At 30.2% G+C, this 23,430-nt stretch overlaps 2 protein-coding genes across 2 annotated transcripts; one reads left to right on the plus strand and one right to left on the minus strand.

Moving 5' to 3' along the window:
• Window positions 1–6,716: 6,716 nt before the first annotated feature.
• LOC126907597 (uncharacterized) lies at window positions 6,717–12,757 on the plus strand. The gene is made up of 2 exons (XM_050688986.1): window positions 6,717–7,613; window positions 11,331–12,757. Exons 1-2 carry the CDS (start codon window positions 6,760–6,762, stop codon window positions 12,166–12,168), a joined length of 1,692 nt encoding a protein of 563 aa, XP_050544943.1. The 5' UTR covers window positions 6,717–6,759; the 3' UTR covers window positions 12,169–12,757.
• A 3,985-nt stretch (window positions 12,758–16,742) lies between these two features.
• Window positions 16,743–20,100, minus strand: LOC126907603 (odorant receptor 46a-like). Its single transcript, XM_050688998.1, has 3 exons — window positions 19,679–20,100; window positions 16,999–17,157; window positions 16,743–16,893 (listed from the first exon to the last, which is right to left on the minus strand). The coding sequence occupies exons 1-3, from the start codon at window positions 19,685–19,687 to the stop codon at window positions 16,834–16,836; spliced, it is 228 nt and encodes a 75-aa protein (XP_050544955.1). The 5' UTR covers window positions 19,688–20,100; the 3' UTR covers window positions 16,743–16,833.
• Window positions 20,101–23,430: the final 3,330 nt, after the last annotated feature.

Raw genomic sequence — 23,430 nt, forward strand, 5'->3', positions numbered from 1 at the left:
AAATAAAATGCAACAACAATCAGATAATAGAACTTCACAAATTTCTAAACTTTTTTAATTTCTAAACAGTTTTTATTAGTAAAAATAATAATGATAACACGGACAATAGCAAATGTTTATTTAATGGGAGGTTACAAGAATACTACAATAATACTGCGTCGAAACAACGACAATTTACCTTCGGCATATAACAATTTACGTCCAATATTTTATATTTATATTATAATGATACTCGCGCAAATAATTCCCAATAAAATAATAGACAATATGCTAATAGAAATAACAATTATAATTATAATCCCAGAAATACATATGAGCGAAAGAATAATTATATAATTATTTATATATATATTAGGGTGGTCTAAAAAAATTACATAAAAAAATTTTGTCCTCCTACCATCTAAATTTGTTTTCTAGAGTTTAAAAATAGTTTCCACATTTATACTTATGAAAAAAAATTATTTTTGAGCCATCCCAAGCAATTTAAAGTTTTTATTGTACAGAATAACCTACGGTATTTTTCCTATACTATACTTATAAATATTAGTATTATCGCAATTGTAATATTTTCTTATACGACTGTATTATTACTATATCAATAAATAAAACATTTTATCTACACCTCTGACAGGGTTATTCCTATGTATTGTACAGTGTATAACTTATTATACTATGACTATGTATTAAAGGTTGATGTACGTCTATTATCATTGTAGAATTATATTTTAGTTGACAGTGCGCTGTTTTGATGTTCGTGTCACTCTAATTGTTAATTGTCAGTGTGCTTTAAATGTGAATCAGTGCTAATTTAATTATACATATATTTATTCAGTAAATTAAAAATGACAACGCGAAGTAATACTTATATTTATTTAATTGGTCAGCCTATTTCAACTGTACCAAGTAATCGTTTGCCGTCTAATGGTGAAGTATTACGGTTTTTCTTTCATATTTATCGTATTGAAAAAAATTTGTTTAAATATGCATGCAATAAAGTGATCGAAGAAGTTACATTTGTTTGGAATAAAGCAAGAATACCGACAACTCGAAAAGATAATGCTATAAATAAGTTTAAAAAACTTTATAATCAATGGCTAAATCTTTTCAAACATAAAAATAGAAAAACAGAGCTTCACCGACAACACGAATGTGGGTTTCATATAAAATTGACCAATCTCTTCGATATCGCTGATGCTGATGCTTTAAAAAAAATTAAAATTGATGAAGATAGACAGTTTTTACTGGCACAACGGATGCCAGGGAGAAGAGGTTTTATGTCTACAGTGGACGTTTTTACCACGCAAAAAGAGAATCGTAAAGATAAACGAAAAGAAAAACAACAACTCTATAAAGAAAAAGTTACTAATCAAAATTTGAGTAATTTTTATGATTTTACATCATTAAGTACAGAAGAAAACCATTCTAGTGATAATACTAATTCCGACGATGATTTTATTGTCAATGAAAAAAAATCAAAAAAAGTTCAAAAAGTAAAAAGAAATTGAAACCTTTGATCACATCAGAATTATCAGCTGTGCTAGATAGAACTAAGGTCAGTGATCGGCAAGCCACCTTTATCATTGGAGCTACACTAAAAAGTCTTGGAGAGAATATTGATACGTTTGCATGTAGTCAAAGTACGATAAAACTACATCGTAAGAAATTAAGGCAAGAAATGGCTAGTTTTATTAAAGAATCATTTACAATAAACAGCAAATTAACAGTTCACTGGGATGGAAAACTGATGTTGGACCTCACTCATTTACAATATGTGGACTGTCTCCCAGTATTGGTGTCAGGTGGAGATGAAATTAAATTACTGAGTATTAAAAAATTATCTTGTTCAACAGGAGAAATGCAGGCACAAACCGTTTTCGATTGTTTGAGTGAAAAAGAATGGAATTTATACAAAAATATCGTTGCAATGTGTTTTGATACAACATTTTCGAATACTGGTAAAAACAATGGGTCATGTGTACTATTAGAACGTAAACTTGGAAAAAACTTATTTTGGCTTGCATGCAGATATCATATTTTTGAATTAGTCATTGGAGCAGCATTTCAAGCAGTGTTACCTTCAGCGACAACAGGCCCTGATAACCGAATGTTTGTACGATTTCGATCTTCTTGGTCTAAAATTGATCATTCTGCATACGTTATAGCAAACTCGGCTATTATTCAAAGGATTACAGAGAATATACGACATGAACTAGTTAATTTTTGCCAAGAAATGCTTAAAATAAAACAAGTAAGAGATGATTATCGTGAGATGCTGGAATTATCAGTTATATTTCTTGGTGAAGAACCCACCAGAGGAATAAAATTTATGACTCCAGGTGCTACTAGTCATTCACGTTGGATGTCAAAAGTAATTTACTGTTTAAAAATATTTATGTTTAGTGGACAATTTCATCTAAGTACCAAAGAAAAAAGGGGCCTCGAGGAAATATGTGTTTTCATTGTAACCGTCCATTTAAAAAATTAGTTCACTGCAACTTTGGCGGCATGTGCTCCAAATAATGACTTGCAACTGATAAAGACCTTAATAAAATATGATAATCCACATATTTCAAAAGCCACTGTAAAAAAAATGATGGGTCATTTATGGTATTTGTCAGATGAGTTAGTTGGTCTTTGTCTGTTCGACAAAAATGTCCCTGTTGAAACCAAATGTAAGATAATTTACGCCATAAATAATAACCCCTCTCCAGAAGTTCCCAATGTAAGACCGAAAATTGACCAACACGATGTAGAAAATTTACAGCTTCATGATTTAGCTAACAAAAATACAATACAAATTTTCACAGAATTTGGTGTCGATGAATTTTTGAAAAATGACGTGGTAAACTGGACCAAGTCTAAAAGATACTTAAAAGCAGAGGAAGTTTTTAAGAATCTTCGAGTTACCAATGACGTGGCAGAAAGAGGAGTTTCATTGATCCAAGACCTTAATCGCAAAATTACCCATGATGAGGATCAACTTCAGTTTCTCTTACAAGTAGTTTCTGAGCATCGGAAGATTTACCCTGATTGCAGCAAACACACTTTAAAAAAAAGCAATTCAACTTTTATATAATTTTTTAATTCTTTAGTAAGTAAAATTAGAAATGTTAAAAATGATTTATATAATATAGCTTGACTTATTGATAAAAAAATATAAGAACGTATACATAAAATAGTTTTCATTATTATTTTATTTTTTTTTTTAAGTTAAAAATTTTCAAATAGCTTGGGATGGCTCAAAAATTAATTTTTAGTGTTTTTTTTTCTTGAGAATTGTATATAAAACCAGGTAGAACAATTTTCAAGTGTAGGAGTATAACTTAAAAAAAAAAATGTTTTTTTTGTCACTTTTAGACCACCCTAATATATATATATATAATTTATATATATAATTCTTTCTTATATAATTATTATTTAATTATATAATTAAATATTGTAATTGTAATAATCAGAAATCGGAGAATTCTAACTTGATTTATGATTTATGTAATAGATGATATCATACACTGGAGAATTGTTATCCCAACTAAGATTCTAACTATCAAAAAAATCATGTCTTATCACACTAAGGCTTAACGCAAAACAATTCAAATTTTGTTCACCTCATAGAGTTTCACCTACACAACGCGAGGAATTAAAAACACAATTAGATAAATTAAGGGCAGCTAATATTTTAGAATATATAAAATCTAGTTATGCTACTCCTGCATTTTTAGTTCACAAAAAGAAGAAAGGTTCATACGGTCTAGTAGTATTTTATAAAGTTTTAAATAATAGTGTAGAACACCTGATTTATTCAGAAGTTTAGAGGATCAAAATTGATTTAAAGTCAGGTTTCTTTCAAATTCCGGTTAAGCAACAAGACAAACATAAATTATCATTTACAACAGTTCATGGAAAATTAACATTCACACGTCCTCCATCCTCGGGACTTTGGACCGAAGCTGGGAGGCAGTCGGGTCCGAGACGGTGGCGGTGGCTTGGTCTTGAGCCCTCCAGGAACCTCTACTTTGAGAGCCGTCGTAGCTTGCTCCACTTTTTTAGTCCCCTTGCGCTTCATCACCACTGTCCACAAGGTGGCCGAAGCGGGGGCTTGAGCAGTGATAGCAAGTGTCGCCGGCCTAGGGGCCGCGCCACTGAGTGGCAAGAATGCCGCGGTGTCCATAGTCGAACACCCAGCGTCTTTTGCCACTCCCTCCTTCTTCTTCTTCCTCTTCCTCATCGTCTTTCGATTTTTAACGTCGGAGACAAGTGAGAGTACGCCCTCAGACTCCTCGACGACTTGGAGGGGGGACTCCGTGTTCCCGACGGCTCTGGGTGGTGGTTCATAGGTGTCCCACCAAAAGACCGTCTGGGACGAGGCGTCTTGTTTGGTTACCGGCATGGGGACCGCAGCGCTGGGCGTTGTAACCCCCAGTGTGATAGTGACGGGGTCGAGGGTCGAAGAAATCTCCTTCCTTTTGGGACGGAAGGAATCATCCTCCCCCAGATCCTCCACCTCAACAACAACAGATGTCGAACCCGAGTTGTTTCCCACACTTACCAAACCACCCCTAGAAGCACCACGCAACCTCTCCAAAATGGAGGGCTTCGCTGTTGCTTCGAAAGAGGTGGCCGCTACCATAATTAGTCCAATCTCCGCACAATCCGTTGCCAATATCCTCCCGGCTAATTCACCGGTGCGACTAGCTTGGTCACCACCACTCCCTGCAGTCATAGTACCAATCCCGTGGTTGGCTGCAGGAGCCTGACTCAACACTCCTGAATTTAATGCGTAATTGATGACCACACCTGGTGGGTACGCCCCCCACCAACCGCCGACACTGGGGCATCTAAATCCCCTGATGCAGTAACCTTGACTCCTTTCGATTCCATTTTCATAAATATTATGTGGTTTAAGGGGGTTGCCCTCATAGCCAGTCCCTCTGGCCAGTGAGCAGCTAACTTCACTGGTTGCGTTGCCATAACTCTCCGTTCTCACCCAAACGCTACCGCTTATTCGTCCATAAAGGTTTATTTTACGGCTATTCTGTATATTTACAGGGTTAACAAGCGTCTAGGCGGTTCGCTGTACGCGACCGCTTATTCGTCAGTCCAAATGAATGGACTGCTTATTTTGCGGCTAACCTGCATATCTGCAGGCCGTTCCTCCGATTCCCCGAGCTAGGGAGACTGCGCTCGTGCCGACGTTTCGAAGCCCCGCAGAGCCCGATCCAACCGACACAGTAGTGCAGCGCAACGGGGAAATAAGCAGTTTCACAAAATCATTAATCAAATGACAATGGCACAGAACGGAGTAAAAGTTACTGCATCAGGGGATTCGGATGCCTTAGTGCCAACAGTTGCGGGGAGGGGGGGGCGTAACCACCAGGTGTCGTCATCAATTGAATACGCACCTAATGCAGGAGTGTTGAGGCACGCTCCTGCAGCCAACAACGGGGTTAGTACTGCGACTGCAGGGAGTGGTAGTGACCAAGCCACTCCCACTGGTTAAATAGCCGGGAGAGTATTGGCATCGGTTTGCTTGAACAATGGAACGGACTGGACGACGGCTACTTCCCCAGATGCGTCAACAAAACTCTCTATATTGAAGAGATTGCGATGCGCATCTAAGGGTGGTTGGCAAGGGTGGGACCTTCGAGTCTGACTTTTGAAGTGGATAGTGTGGCGGTGGAGGCGGAACTGTAGGAGGATGATTCCTTGCGTCCCAAACGCAACTAATGTGAGGTATTATTTTAGAACGGCCCACGCCGTCTCTAAAACTCACTCCACTACGTTGTAAATCAGCCCGAAATTAATTAAGAGCTTGTACCTGCCCTTGAACAAAACCGTTTCGGTCTTGTTCAAGGCGAGGCTCAGTCCATTCCCTTACTGTTGGATCCAGGCGGTGACTGCGTTGGATCCAGCTTCCTCGGACGAGGCGCCTTTCGCTACCACCAACGTGTCGTACGCGTAGCAGACGATGCACATGTGCGATGGTAGTGGAACACTCCTCACGCCTGGCCACCACCTCCTCATTCCACCAGTGAACTGGCAGTCCGCGAGTCGGCGGAAGGGCGTAGTCGCAACTCTCCACCCTCCGGTCCAACTCTTCGGCCGCTTCGTTCGCGAAAACGTGCCGGTCTGGTACCTCGGGCGTCGACCATTGAGCAAGCCCGTCTCGAATGCGCCGACGTCCGTGCCCGGTCCATCTTCACCACTCGTCTGTGAAGGCAATAGACATCCAGCACGTCGGATAGCTATGTTTCCCTAAACTGCTCATTAACAAAATCCGAGATATCATATCGCTTATCGGCGACCGTCGGCATTGACATAAATACGAATCAAGTCCGGCGGCTGCTGATTAGTTTGTGGTTGACAGTATTATAGGTTATCTTTGTATGTGTGTATCTATGTACGTAATATACGTTATTTAAAAAAAACGAGACTTGTAGCTATTTCTTTCGATTTTATTACAAAACTATTACTAATAATTTTGATTATAATAATATAATATTAATCAGAATATAAAATAAATTTATTCTAACTTTATTTAACTAAAAACTTGTCGTTGCTTACCGCATCCGCGACACATGTTTGTTGACGTTTAATAAATTAGTAATTTGTTAGCATAAATATATTAAAAAAATGTTTAAATTGCAAAAACACCAAAATAAACATGGAGTTTATAAGTATAAATAATAATATGAGTAATCAAAATAATTTAGTATTTTATTTTATTTTTTACACTGATGCTTTGTTCTTTCATTATTTGACATGAATCTTAAGCTAGTTATTTTAACTATTTCATTAGTCCAATGTAATATTATATTTGTAGATTGCAAAATTCACCACACATTATACAATAATTATTTAAAGGAAGTATTAGATCATATGTGTAATCAAAATGGATGGAAGTCTTTTGATAAACTTTACTTAAATTTTGAATCAGTTGCAACTTTTAGTGTTCCAGAATTAATGACGCAAAAATTAGACAGATATAGTATTTTCTATAGTATTATTCATATTTTAAATTATAGGTATAACGAAATTCTTTTAAATTTAAAGGAATTGTTAAATATTGTTGTTGATATATGTTTCCACTATTTTAACACTGAATTAATAGAAGATTTTTACAATTGTTCATCTTTACTTGGAAAAGCAATAAAAAATTCATTGACAATGTTTGAAAGTTTATACAATGCTATAACATTTGTAAGTTATATAGTTTTAATCTTAAGAAAATATAAAATTGTCATTGCCGAGTTACAATGTAACCCATTCATTACAGTTGATAATATTTATGATATAAAAAATCACAGATATTTACAAGAAAAACAGAATGAGAATTTGAATAGTAATCTTCAACAATTTCTGGATATTAAAGAGTTCATTGATGATATATCTAAAATTGCAAATAACTTTTTCGAAAATAATACATCTATAATAAATAATAATCAAAAAGTTGATATCAAATCTATATATGAAAAAGAATTTTCGTCATACACCCAAGATTACACGAATTTTGTTACTTTTATGATTGATAAAATCGATTCGTTTTACGTTGAAACCATTAAGAATAATTACGAAAATCTTGGATTTATTCAATTGATAAATCCAACAGAATTAAAGTAAGAATAATTTAGAAAAATAATAAATATTAATAAAAAAAGTCATGAAATGTGGCCACGGTAAATTGGTTACGTGGCGTAATTGAGTCAAGTATAAATAATATCTGACAGTTTAGTTTATATTCTGATTATTAATTTTATAACTAATAAATATAATAGACGAATACTTTCTATAGTATTCAAATTTAGTATGATTTGATATTTTATAATCTACTATTGTAATATTTATATAGAAATTATAAAAAAAATTATTGTATGAAAAATAATTCTTTTAATAGTTGCTACTCTATTTCACTTAAAACAATAATTATATTAAGAAAACTGTTTATATAAAACTTTTTTTTGCTTAACTTAGAATTATGAAAGTAAAACTCAAATAAAGGAAAGTTTAATAGAATTTGAAAAATAATAACATCAATGTAGTTTTCTTAATAAATAGCCCACAAGAACACTACATACAGTTAAAAATATTAAAAAATCTTAAAAATATGTTTTAACGGATTTTGTTGATTTTTACTTATTTATTTTTATTTTATTTTTTGGAAAACGCATATTCGTTTAAAAAAGGTTCTAAAAGTTTAATTTTTTATGCCAAATACGATAATTATATTAGATTTATTATTTTATGGACAGTTAATTAATGATTAATTACAAACCTAACAAAATTTATTGTATTATTACATTTTGTCGTATTACTGTATCAATTTTGGTGTACTGAATTGCTTTAAGATAAATCCAATCGTATAATCATTAATCATATTTTAACTGTTTGTTACATATTAAATGATAAGTTTTAGTCACAAAGGTACACTATTATTGCTCTTAAAGATGTCTTTTAAAGTATTACGAACTAATATTTATCTATTGCTAATTATTCCCACGAAATAACTTGTAGTAAATTACTATCTAATTTACAAGTGTTGAAAACATTGTTTTTTAATTTAAGAGTTGTAAAATTAAGTGTTCGACAAAGTGCGTTGTTAGTTATACGCGAAGTAATGATTTTTTGGGATAAGGCGCGGATCCCAACTATGTTGGAAAGAAATTGAGTTGAAAAAATAGAACGTTTGTATGAAGAGTGGCGACTTCTACAAAGACACACTGGTCGAATTATAGTTAGCTACAAAGAAAAAGTAGATGCTTTTACATTAAAGTTTAATAACTTGTTTGATATTGCACATACTGGTGCTTTAAGCCTTATAAAAATAGATAAAGATAGACTATTTTTGATAAGTCAATGAGAAGAAGGGCGACCAGGATTTTTGCATGGGATTTCTAATGAAATTAACTATAATAATGATAACGAAGAAATAGAAACTGAAAGCATAAACGTATTACAGGGTATGTTGAATTAAAATTAAAATTATCTAAAAGTTTACATTAAAAAAAATATTACTTATGATTTAAATTATTTTTATATTTGGAAATTTCAATGGCATCCATTACATTAAGTGAGAACACCGATACTGATGATACTGATAACAGTTATGAATTGCCACCACCAAAAAAGCTGAAAGGTAAACGATAAATAATTTCTTCTAAACTAATTTGTGTTATGGACAGTCGTAAAATAAGCGATAGAGCTGCTGTACACAAACTTGTTGCCGTTGTTGAAGCGTTTGGGGAGAACATTGATGATTTTATTATTAATAGATCGTCAATTCAACGTTGTATGGCAATCTTACGAAAAGAGAGAGCAGATTAGTAATTCTAAGAATTACTAATCTGGATATAATTAAGGAAATAACAATTGATGCTGCTTTTGCATTTATCCATCAATTACTCAGGATTAAACACTATCTACAGATTTGCATCGAAGCGTTTCTTACGATAATGATTTTGAATCACTGTCAAATTAAATCTATACTGGATCCAAATATGCCGCGTCTTCACTGTACCACGACCCCAATATGCTGGATTTTGTATTAATTATTAGATTGAATTTTTTCATTAAAATTATTATTTTATTAAATAATTTTTAAATACATTAAAAAAAAAAAATTATTTATAAAAAATATAAAACAATCATTGTTCTTTCTTATTTTTAAAGTTTGTAATGTTTATTTGATACACATCAGTAGAATGTGCTGTCAAGGAATTGTGTTTTGTGATTACTTATTCTACCGTTATGTTACACTGAGTTCATTTCGTATTTTTCTCCATGTCTGCATTGTCACCTTCGTCTTTTGCGCGTATTAGATATAAACTCAGAGGCGCTTGTGAGTCCATATTTTTGTATTTGTTTGTTGTAAAGAGTGAAATAACACTTATGCGTTCTCAATATTTCGCCTTTAGGTCTATATATTTTCTAAGATAAATCGTAGTACCGTGCACGGCATACAGTACAATTTGGTCAACTAAATGCATTCGACTTTAATTAATCCATTCAATTTTCATCATTATCATCAGCCGATACAATTAGCCGATAACTATAATGCTTGTTCATCTTCATTTTAAGATTTATTCTCATTTTTAATTTATTATTTGTATATATCAGAGCCAGTGTGGCATTAGTATTAAGTGTCCCCTTATCCACATTGGTATATATATAAGATTTTATGATTCATGTATAACACATTTAAATGTTATGTGGTTTGAAAATTCATTATCCATTGATTCATACAGTCTACTTACCTTATTACTTTTCCTCGGCATAGTCTGACTTAAAACAAAATAAAACATTAACGAATGTATAGAACTCGCGTGAGAACCAATACATTCATCCATTTTATATTGAATGATCAATTCAAGTCGAATGCAATTACTAACTAACGTGTTTTATATGAACGGTACTGTGATGTATCTCAGAAAACCAACTCAAAGGCGGTACACTGAAAACGCACAAGGTGCGACAATCGAATAATTGATATTTCACTTTTTACAACAAACAAATATCAAACTATGGTCTCGCAAGTGCCATAGAGTTTATAGCTAAAACGTGCAAAGATGATGTCGATAACAACTCTTCAACAGTACATTCGACCGATGTGTATCTAGCAATGTTTTTTTTTATTTTCTTATTATTTTAATAAATGGACATAAGTTTCTTTATAATAATTATATGTAGAAACGTTGCATTACATTAAAACAATTATATTTTTTGATCTCATTAATAATTGGGTTTTTGCACAAAGTTATGAAATAACTATACTTATATATTTACGTATACTTATAAATTTTAATAAGGTATGATTTTTATACAAATCAAATGAAAAATAAAATTACAGGAATTATTTGAAATAGACCACCTTCATATGTAAACATTTCTTTTTAAATCAATTTTTAAATATGTTATAGAGCAGCTGCGACCTTTGAACTTATATGAAATAAGATCTGTTGAAATCAAATAAAATGTAAAAGAAAAAAAATTGTCCCAACGATTGTCTACTATGAAAAATTGTCTGTTAAAACAAAAAAAAAAAACAGAAATCCTTATTATTTTCAATTAATCAAATACTTTAACAATAATTTTATATATTGTTCAAAAATATTAAAAATATAAAAATGTGTAATTACAAAATTTAATATAACAATGTTTAAAAAATTCGTCTAAAAACATCTTTAACAATACCCTAATTTTTACATGATAAACAAATTGTATCCGTAGTAGCCCTTAAAGGTTCATAGGGCATAGTATTCTAAATAAAATATACTGTATATAATCGTAATATTAGCTAATCAAAATTATTTAATTTATCTTTTTCAATATTTGTACAGATTTAAACCTCCTAGAGACTACACTGTTAATCAAGAACTTGGAATAGCAAAACTCAATACTTTATTGGATAATGGTAGTTGGAAATCATTTAGCCACATATATATACAATATGATGGTTTAAAAATAAGTGCCAAACATGTGATAAGAGACCTGGCGACAGATCTTAATTTTTATCTTAAAAAAGATTACTTCACACAAATGATAAGGTGTAAATTTTTTGAAGTACTTTTAAATTACAATACATTGTTAAGTGCTTTAAAACAAGTGTGTACAACTTTAAAAGACGAAAATAATTATGTAAAATGTGTAACAAGTCTTTTTGACGCAATTAATGATACAGCGAAAATGTTCGACTTTATGCTGACAATTATAGAAAAATTAAAACTATCATCAATTTGGCAACCCAATAAATCATTCTCAGATTTATATTCAACTCATAATTGGATATATAATTACGTAATTGAGCTCAGAACTCACAATGTCGTACGAGATAAGTTCGTACACAATCCTAAAGTAAATACTAAGAAATTAGCTACTGATTACATTTTTAGTTTTGAAAATGCAAGATCTTATTTTGCCAAATTACTATTAAGTTTAAAACATCAATCAAAGAATCGCTGTTATTTAGATGGCTTGATAACGACTAAGGAACAAATTATTATTAAATTTAAAGATAATGTAAATTGTATTAATAAAAGGTTAGATGAAACGCATGTCACTGAGTATGAGTTAATTACGAATTATTTAATTATGTATTGTAGAGATTTTATCAAAACTGATTATATGGATACGGGTTTTGATAAAATACATTTAGTTTATTTTTGGCAATGGATATAAACATTTTTTTTTATCAAAGTGTAATATAACATTTGTATAATCGAAATATAATACTCATATTTAACTAGAATTATTCTGATATAAGATGTAGGTGCTCTTTTATATTTATATATATATATATATATACTTTATAACAGTATTTAATGCTGAAACACTTTTTTTTTCTCTACACGGTTGACATGATTTCGGCCGCCCTGGAATTACCGGTTGGAACAATAAATTAAAATATTTATTAAAAAATGTAAATACAAATTCCAAGATAGACATTTTGTAGAGTAGATTTTAACAAAAAATTAGGTAAAAATTAATGTTTTCATCATTAAATTTTGTTAGTTCATATCAAAGTGTAATATAATTTTACTGATTACCATTGTTATTATTTATTTTGCTTAACTTCTTAAACTGAATTACTTAATTGTATGGCTGATTCGTTTTTTTTTAATAAATTAATTTTATTATATGAAATTTTGTTACATGTCTATTATTTTCATTGTTTATACTAAAATTATTGATGTAAAAACGTTTTTAAATACATTAAATTATTGTTCTTATCTTTAAATCTATTAATAAATTAATCTATACACGATGATTATTTGGTTAGCTTTATTTAGTTTATACTGGTGATTTACATAAAATGTTGCTTCTAACTATTTGATTATAAGTACTCATTCCAAGTTACCAAGGAATAAAAATGTTTAGTTTTTTAACAATATTATTTAATTATACATACTACAAATAATAAAGTTTAAATTTCATCTATATTATACTTAATGAATGAAGATTAATCAAACATATTTTTTTTTGAAATTATTACATTCATAACTATTTTTTGGATACAACATAATGTATTAGTATTGTTCAATTAAGTTTTTTATACTGGTATACATATTAATCAAAATATGGTTAATTAATAGATAATTCTATTCTGATTTTTTTTATTAATTATTTATATTTCTAACTATAAAAATAAATATTTATGAAATTAATTTAAAATTTTTTTAATAAAAAAATTTATATGTAGGGAACAAATTTTTGGATTTGTAATCTCCTTTTGAGCACCTTTATTTTTATTTAACTTATGAATGAACGCATTACCCGGTGGTTCTCACGCGAGTTCTATACATTCGTTAATGTTTTATTTTGTTTTAAGTCAGACTATGCCGAGGAAAAGTAATAAGGTAAGTAGACTGTATGAATCAATGGATAATGAATTTTCAAACCACATAACATTTAAATGTGTTATACATGAATCATAAAATCTTATATATATACCAATGTGGATAAGGGGACACTTAATACTAATGCCACAATGGCTCTGATATATACAAATAATAAATTAAAAATCAGAATATGTAACGTGACAAAAAATATCTATTTATTTTTTTTTGTTTATTTGTATATATGTATATATATACAAATAAATATATATATATTTGTGTTGAGCCGAATGCGTACTGCGACAGCGTTTATCAGTTTGTGCGCGCGCGAGATAGTCAGCTGTGTACTACTTCAGACCGGTTCATGGACGGCATTTGTGTGTACATACACCCCGCTCCTTTCCTATCTTGAACGTCATTTGCACTACTCACCGCATACATTGTCGCCATATGATTTAAATTGTTCTTAATAATTTCCGGCACTGACATTAAGTTTTTTTTGACTCCTACTCTAAAGGCTAGCCGTGTTGTCGCCAACGGACCGCCGGGTCGAACGCCGGACGTTTTGTCGGAAATTAGCCATCATCGGAACTGGTTGTCGCTAATTTTCGTCCGTAGCGTGAGTTTTTTGTTGTTGTGTGCTCTGCAACATTTTAAATTTATTAATATATTTTTTCGTGAGTGTCCGCTATTTTTTGAGTGTGTTTTTTTTAATTTATGGCGTCGGCTATTCCTGCCTTCATTTTCTGTAGCCCTTCGGGGCTGGTACTGTATATTTTTGTTATTAATGTTTTGAGCCAGTTTTTTTTATTAGTGCGTCGTGCCATAAGCACGTGTAGCGAGTTTTTTCTATTACATGTTTTTTAGGTGCCCTTATTTTTTTATTTAGGTCCCGCAACATGGCAGGCGTGTTACAAGACCACCTGTCATGTATATCCATATTTTTTTGTGATTTTTTTTATAGGTTTTATATTCTATTTTATGGGTGATATGTATATATTATTGGTACAATGTGGTGACGTAGTGCATTTCATTCCGAGGTGTCCCAACGTCTTGCAAGCTAAGTCTAACTGCCTAAAACAAGTCGCTTACTTGGGACGTATACCCGTCGTGCTTAGCGGCAATGCCGCGATTAATAGCCGGCGGGTACCCGAAGACGTTCATCGTATTCTCTAACAATAAAAGTGTAGGTGTAACTAGTATTTTTTTTATTAATATCTGTTTTTTTTTCTCTTTCTTTGTCCCCTTTAATTTGTAGACGAGGTTTTTTGACCATTCGGTTTTTTTGCCTCGTAGTAACTTAATTTTTTTTGTTTTTTTTTTTTTTACTTAATTAAGTCCCCTTAATTTAACTTAACCATCATATTTTTCTTTTTTTTTTTGCGTGTTCCATCTTCAATGGACTCGTGTATTTTTTTCCTTTCAAAAATCATCTTCTCTTAGTTTATAAGGTACTTTTTATAAGTTTAATACTATTCTGTACCTCAACTGCCTACACGTTACCGAGAAGTAATTTGGCATAGTCCCTTAGGGCTGGTGGGTACACAGGCATAAAGTACTACTACTAAAACTAATTAATTCTAATCGCAAATTATGCTTCTTCATTTAGTTCGGCACATTTATGGCTGCTCATAAATATAGAGCACAATAAGCTTTATTATGAATATACGATAATGTATAAGGCTATTATGCCTGTATAAATAAAATTATACTTCTTCACTCTTTTCGGCACATTTAAGGCTGTCCAGACATGAAGGATACAATAATACATAAAACCTTTATATAAAAAATAGAGATAATATCTATTTGTCGTGAGAACATTAGGTGATAATAAAAATAAATATAAACTTGTTCCTGGTAAAATATTAATAAATCATCTAAGACAATGTTCACCACTTAAGATGATACATAAAAAAAAAAAACTAAGTCACAGGGACAAAATACTTACTTATACTGACGCAGATTCCATGTAAGAGAATATTGAGAGAACGAGAGCAGAGCCACAAGAGAGGAGAGAGCAGTCGTCGTCGTCCTCGTCCTAATCGTTTTAGTCGTCGTCTCTTTATTTACGAGAAAAATGGCTTTTTATATGCCGGATGAAGTAAGCCAGCGATCTCTATTGAAATTCCTAAGATTTTGGATAATTATTTGTGATTAGTTAATTGTGATAGAAACCCTGCTGTGGGCGTAGTTAATGAATTGTAGGGGACTGGTTTGAAACATATGTTGATAAATAGTTATTTTTATTTCCCTAAAAGGGAAACATTCCTTAGATGATTTTTTGCTTTATTCATATATATATATGTAATATTTAGTACATGTGTTAATAATTATACTACACACTGTCAGATTAAATCTATACTGGACCCAACTATGCCACGTCCCCACTGTGCCGCGATCCCACTGTGCTGGGTTTTTTAGATTTATGATTTATATAGCAACATGTTAAGTCAGGATTGGGAAAATAAATCGTAGCCCCAAAAAAAAAAAAAAAAACACATAGTAAAATAATATTAACATGAATAAAAAATGTCTTCTCACGAGGGGAGACTATAGTGATAGGATCCTTTATATTTATTGAAGTTATTGAATATAAATGAGATAAATATCAAATGATTTCAAAATTTTATTCAAACTCAAAAAAAATGCAAAATATTAATGGGCACAGATGGATTTGAACCTCGTACCGTAAGCATGAAAGCTACAAGTGTTACCGATTCGGCAACTGTTCGTTCCTTTTAAAAATGCATTGCGTTTTTTAATTAAATGGTTCACCAAAATTATGTAAATAATTTAATTATTTAAATTCTTATAAAAAAAATGCAGGTCTGGATAAATTTTAGAGTAATTAATGCATTTTAAACATCAATACATTAATTTTCGACAACAAAGTACTTCATGTATACATACAGGAAAATAATCTGCAGACAGTCTGCGGATGTAATTAAGGCTGCCTGACCAGCCCCCCAAACCCTCCGGACTCTTTTAAGGTAGTAAAATAAAAATATTCTTAATAATTTTGTTATTTATTTCAATTAGTTCAATGTTTTTCTCAATTTTTCAATCATAAAGTTATTTATTTTCATACCGTATAAGGCTGTCAAATTTTATTTCTCAAATGACAATACTCTTAATTAATGAGCTTATTTTTATAGATAATTCTATCTAATTAAAAAAAAATGATTGGTTGATAATAACTTTAGGACAAGTTATTACAGTTTTTATAAGAAGTTATTGATCAGGCATTTTATTAATTAAATCATTGAAAATCTAGAAAGTCTACATTCTGACCCGCTCGGTAGCGTTTTAAATTATACAGTCATGCAATAAAAAACAAATTGCCAGATTACTATTAAAGTTTTTAACGACTCCATTTAAAGAGTGTTCAAAAATTAAGGAATATATGTGTGGATGAAAAATTTAACATAAAATGAACTAAATTTAAAATTAAATTATATTGTAAAGCACACAAAATTTTTAAAATAAATTTTTATTTGCTCCAATCTGCTCATTTTGAATTTGTTTTCTTTGCGAAGAGTGAAATTATTGAATATGACATACGCATCGCCTAAAATCAATTATTTTAAAAGCCACACAATATTTAAGGATTTTTTTATATTTAATTATGATAACATAACATAATTTCAGTGTTTTATTAAAAAGAAAAACATACTGAGCCAAATACTTCTAAATTCAATGATTTTTGTGGAGTAATATTCATCCTTAATCTGCTCGTGTTATTTAAATTCATAGTCAACAATAACATTTTTTTAAATGCTATACTTTTTCCAGTCCAATCAATATTATACAAAACAAACTGTACTCTATTTATCTAAAAAAAATGTCGAATATAATGTATAAAAAAATTCATATGGACACCCCTGCCAAAATCTCACATACGGCCCTCTATAGTTATTTATTCTAAATTTTATATATTGAAACATATCCATATTTATGTCTTTATTCATATAAACATGAATATAGATATGGACATATATGTTAAGTCCCAACAATTTTTAATATCTTTAATGACATTTTATTCAGTGAATATTTTAAGGTACTTTTTTATTTTAATAATTTTCATAGATTTGTACTACGTTAAATAGTATATTTTTGATATCCTATTATTTAATAAAAAAATACAGTTTTTTTTTTATTTTTTAGATTTTTACTTTTTACTTATTGAGTTGCAAGAATTTTAATACATTATGTAGGTGGGTACAGTTCGTACTGGTGTATATTAAATATAAAATTATTTTATTGACGACGACTATATTTTAATGTACGTTTTTAATGATTCTGAAATATCTATTAATATAATTATCATCATACCATGAATCCATTCTTTCTGGTTCATCAAATAGTTTTAATTTTCTGCAGTTTATATTTTCTTTGTATTTTACACAGTTAATCACCCCATTAGTCCGGAGATCGTCTATGTTTACCACGTGGGTTAGTGTATTCCTTAATGGTTGAATCTAAATTGGAGATCTAAATAAGCCTAATTTTTAATTGATTCTATTTCGTATTTGTGTACAGCTTAAGTCATTTACAGTGTATCCTAAACAAAAGTATTGTCTAGAATTTTTTCAACTTCGTAGTTCAAATATAAATATTGGTAGCCTAATTTTCACATTGATTTTTAACTGTAAAGGGAAATATGATTAAATCTAATTTACCTTGTTTGTATTCTAAATATTTGTAATGAATCGTAGTTAATTTTCTGCGTTTTTTTTTTGAGTTTTTGCTATTAATTCTGTTGTTTCATTTTAACATTGTGTAATTTTCTTAGATCAAATGAGAGAGGAGCTGAGGAATTATCTTGTTTTGTAAAGGCTGTGAAGGTTTATAAGTAGTGTGATCTTCTTTTCTAATTTTTGTCTTACATATAATGTTTTAGAGCTGCACATAGTGAACTGACCATCTGATTGATACCTATGTTGCGACATATTATGTCAGTTTCTTGCTTTTGAAGCAGTTTGATCATTTGTTATAGATCGAGATTAACCCCATTTGATGACTAACTCAAATAAGAATTTTATGACAGACTTGCCGTTTTCAATGCGAACTGCTTTAATGAAAATGTATTTGGTCATGTTGCCAGGAGCTACTATTATGTAATTATTTCCATTACTATATACAGAATGGCACAGCATTCACTGACTTAAATAATTTTGATTCGGTTAATTTTTTTGATATTTTTTTTTATATACTTGAGGGCTATAATAATAATGTAATTAATATAATTTTTATGATTAAAGAAAAAAAATTGACAAAAAATGATTAAAAAAATTCAAAATAGCAATTTTTTAGTATACATTTAAAAAAATAATTTGGTGGAAAAAATCCTCATTAATGTTTGGTCGTTAATTTTCTGTAACGTTTTAAATGTTGTAATAATTTCAATTTTTCATTATTTATTCTACAGTATCAAACGCTACCTATGTTTTATATAAAAAAAAAAGTAAACACAATCTTTCCACACTAAATGTATTATGAGTATGAATTTTTCCATCAAAATTATTAACATTCCATTTACTGGCTTTTGTTCAAATAAAAACATGAACTATACCTATTTAATAAATAGTTTTATCTCTTTAGAGATAAAACTACTTATCTTACTTTTCTTCTGTCCTTGTGTCAACACGTTTTCAATGTTTAATATCGTAAAATAATACATGAAAATTCAAATTTTCACAAATTTTAAAGTGATATCGTCTATTAACTACTGAACTTTAATAAGATATTTTTTTTCCAAAATTTTTCTTAAAATCTACTCAACAAAATATCTATACATTTTATTTAAAATTTAAAAATAATTAATATTTTTAATAAAATGTAAAAATATAAATTATTGAGATATAATTATACAATTAACGTATAACTGTTCTTAATAAAAATTAATGAAAAATATCAACTAGATCAAAAGTTATTTGAGTTGTCGGAAAATGCTGGACCACTCTGTATATATTGAAAATCCGTTCTCTTTTGTGGATGATAATATTTGAATATTATTAATACATTGACTGAAGTAACCTGTTATGGGCCCCCCTCTTATTCAAATGTCACTGAGTTTATTAAGTATTCCAAACATTAATTAAGAACGCATCCACCACCACATTATCTCGCTCTCTAGTATTTACTATTTTGAAGTCGTAAATTCAAAGTTTAAAGATTAGGCGGGATTAGTCAGACAGACCGTTTAGACTACAGTAGTATTTTAAGCTAGTGCTATCGCTATACATCATAATGTCTGGCTTAAAGGTACTCTCTGAAAAATTCAATTGTATAGGTCAAATCTAGAAGTTCTAATAAAGTAGTGCTGTAGAGTTTTCCCTATTTTAACAACTTACAATAGACATATCCTATGACTCTGCAAATATTGTTTTCATCTGTCTGTTCTAGAACTTCACCTAGTCTCCAAATGTTTGTGTCTACGAGCGAGCTCGTTGGTGTATCATCGTTAAAGTGTGCTAGAATAGGTATTGATATTAAAAGAGTTTTCAACTGTTCGTTTGCATCAGTATGTTTTTATTGTCAATTAATATTCTCGTTTTTTTTTTATTTTGTTAATTTTGTAAGGTAACTGGCGTTCTATGGAACGATTTTATGTACTTACTGTATAAAGAGCTAAGTCACAAAAATAACATCTTTATCGTTTTGGAGTGCGGAAAGTCCACTATGGCTTAACGGTTTTATGCCATTGCGTGTTATCCGAAAGCCTTATAGGTCTTTTTTTAGAATAATGTGTATTTAGCTGTTTTTATTTTGAGTATAATTTTAAATACTTTTTCGATATTTTCCAAAGCTTCCGAAATATGCTTAATCATCATTATAAATCATAAATGATTATTTTAAGAATTCTGAAAAAACATTGTTAACTTTTTTTCTAAATACTGCTGAACTGTTGCGAAAACAAATAGGAAATCATCGAATCGTCATTAAGTCACATGCACTTGTAAATAAAAGTAAATGTTGACATTGCTTTATTATAGTGATTTGAAAAAAGTTATTATTAAGATCTAACCTTGAGAAGAATTTTTAGTTTTCTAACGCTCTAAATAAATGTTGAAGCTGTAGAAGCGGAAAGTTGTATTTTTAGTGAATTCCACGTTTATTATATTTAGATTTGCCCTTGTATCTATACTATTATTTATCTTTTGTTTAATGTGGCTATTATGTGCAATGCTTTTGCATTGTACATCATAAATAAATAAATATTGACTTTTAGATTGTGTTGACACGGCCACAGCGTTGTCACCCGTTGACACCCCACGGTCCTGTCAGCTTCTTCTCAGCCACCGCTCCACTGTAAACCGGACCGTTACACACGCGTTATGGTCGTGGTGTTAAGTCCAATAAATGCCTAACGTCGAATAACCGCCGCAATAATACGTGAAGTAAGTCATTTTCGTGACATCGCCCGAGACGCATCGTGTAAAAACGCCGAACTCATCGCACCGTTTTCTTCCATCATCAATGCATCTTCTGCTTATTTGCTTTCTATTTTTTAATTCTATTAGTCTCTAGTTATTCTGCAAGTTATTTGTAATTGCTGTATTATATTGTTTCTTGCTCAAATAAACGGCTCAGCGCTGATTTTCTGATATATAATTAAATTGTGTCGACTATCATTTTATTTATCACTAGTTCTCCCACAGCGTGCAATCATTTTTTTTTTGCTTTTAACGACTTCATTCTTGAAATTTTCAATGATGTGATTTTATATTTTTTGATTTTCCAAAGGTTGAAGGTGAATGTCTGTCCTCAGCGTAAACGTTTAGCCTATAAATTAGTTTTTGTGTTGCAATTTTTTGCTGTGAGGTTTTTGCTCTGACAAAGCTGACATCTTGTCTCGTCTGCATCATTTTTTATACATATGCAGACGTTTGTTCGTGACTGTATTTCTCACAATTGGCGAATGTCACATTTTCTTTTTTTGCTGGACATGTTACCATTATATTTGTTTACTATTTTATTCTGTGATTTGTAAAAATCAAAATGTTTTTGGACTTACCTTTTTAATTATTCTAGTGCACTTTCTTGATTTTTGTTCAACATTTGCGTCATTGGTATTTCATAATATATTATTATGAAACAGTGTGACTGTCAACAATTGACTGTTTCACTGTTGCTGACGTAATAACACGATTAGTTATATTGACTGATTCATCATGTATCAGTCAATGTATTAATTTACGTTTCTCCTGTTTCAGTAGGTCACATAATCCTCCTCAAATTGTCAGTAAACCCCAATAGAGGAGTCGGGAACGATTGGTGGTAATGATGCTAACCACGAATGGACGTAGACAAGGTTTCGTTCAACGGATTTGTTAGGTGTACAAATAGGCTTCTCTTGAGGCTGTCCTGAGAACCGGGAGAGAGGAAGTTTATGGAACCAAGGATGATTTGGAATAGTTGGTGAAATTGATTTGTGCCAATCTGCGATGAGAGAGAAAGTAGAAGACCAATATTCTTGCCATGCTAGATATATCGTCTTATTAAGGAATGAAACGAAGTCGGATGAAGGAATATTGATGGTTGGACGACGGGTAATGAATTTGGTAAGTTTGGCTAAATGGACAGCTAAATGGAGAGCTTATACAGACAAATTTTATTAAATTCAAAATATGTGCAACCATTTGAAAAAAAGGTTGCACATTGTAGACGTGCCATAGATGAAACAAGTATAGATGATATCTAACAGTGATTAAAATCACTATCATAAGAAATAATTCAATACTAATATTTAGATAGTGTTTAATTTAAAAAAATTAGTGGATTATTCCAAAGGCTACATGATCTGCTATTTTCTTATTTATATCCTGATATAAGATAAATAATAAGATAAAGTATGTCGAATGAAAAAGGGATATAAATATTATTTTTCATAAAAAATTACACTTTTCAATAAGTTATAGCATTATAAAGTTTAAAATGTAAAATATAAAATCGATAATTTTCACACTAAAATACCATTGGATAATATTTTTATTGTTAAAACAAAATAATATACGAATTTTTTTTCCATGATAAAATATATTACATTAGCTTTAATTTATGATATATATAATAATGTCAAACTTTCCGGGACACTTTCAAAAGAAAATTTTTTGTAAAAAAGTTATCATTTTAAATCCCTCTTGTGGTCATGTAAAGGGGCATATTTATAAAATAACATATACCAAATGATAGGTAAATACTTTTTGTATCTATAAAAAAAAAATTGATTTAGTATTTTTTTTAAAAAGATTCGGTGAGAGCTGAGAAAAAGTGGTAACAGACACGAAAAAAAAAACTCATTATAGTATAACCAATACCTTATCAGCTTTGTATCGAAGCTAAAATGTAATAATTTTTTATATTTTGTAAGTAATTGAGTTAGTTATGATAAAAAAATTACTCTGTATAATAATAAACTTATAAAATGTTTAACTTGTAAAACACTTGTCACTCAAAAGTATTTAAATGTTTTTAAGCAACGTGGTTTTTCATGATAATCAGATTTTATAACAGCACAAATACAAAATTTTTATATGTTCTTAATAGTTTTGTTTTTATAAATATCTTAACACTTCAAAAATTAAATATTTATATCAATTTTAAATCAAAACGTAACTAAAAATTACTGACTACTGTAAAATTGTATATTTTAATATAACTTATGGTGTATTGTATTTTAAATTGCAATTCATAATTAAAATTATGACTTCAATTATACAGTCATAATTCTATACTAATAAATTTGTTTTATACAAAAAATTATCTTACTTCATTTTCTAGATGATTATAAAAATAACATATTATAAACAAATTGAAAGAACCCATTAATGTTGTAAATATTAACTTCATTGAAGTAAATGATAAAACATAATCATTTTTTATATATGCCTGTAAATATATTAATCAACAGTTAATACAAATCATAAAACTCACTTAATCGATAAATTTGAAATATACATACCAAAATACTCATAAATGTATATAAAATAAAAACATAGAAATAGTACCCAAAGCTATAAATTGTCAAAGGTTTCATGATATCATAAAAAATTTTTATTGATCTGCTTATTAATAATAATAAATCATTATTCGATTTTATATT

The sequence above is a fragment of the Daktulosphaira vitifoliae genome, unplaced genomic scaffold, assembly GCF_025091365.1.
Source record: "Daktulosphaira vitifoliae isolate Bord-2020 unplaced genomic scaffold, ASM2509136v1 Scaffold_5, whole genome shotgun sequence".
In the NCBI taxonomy this organism is placed as follows: Eukaryota; Metazoa; Arthropoda; class Insecta; order Hemiptera; family Phylloxeridae; genus Daktulosphaira; species Daktulosphaira vitifoliae.

Excerpts from the sequence above, each read along its gene's own strand:
- LOC126907597 (XM_050688986.1), top strand. The coding sequence starts at position 6,760 with ATGAATCTTAAGCTAGTTATTTTAACTATTTCATTAGTCCAATGTAAT. Across the intron at positions 7,614-11,330 it reads ATAAATCCAACAGAATTAAA|ATTTAAACCTCCTAGAGACT; the intron begins GTAAGAATAATT and ends ATATTTGTACAG.
- LOC126907603 (XM_050688998.1), bottom strand. Across the intron at positions 16,894-16,998 it reads ATTTAGAAGTATTTGGCTCA|GCGATGCGTATGTCATATTC; the intron begins GTATGTTTTTCT and ends AATTGATTTTAG.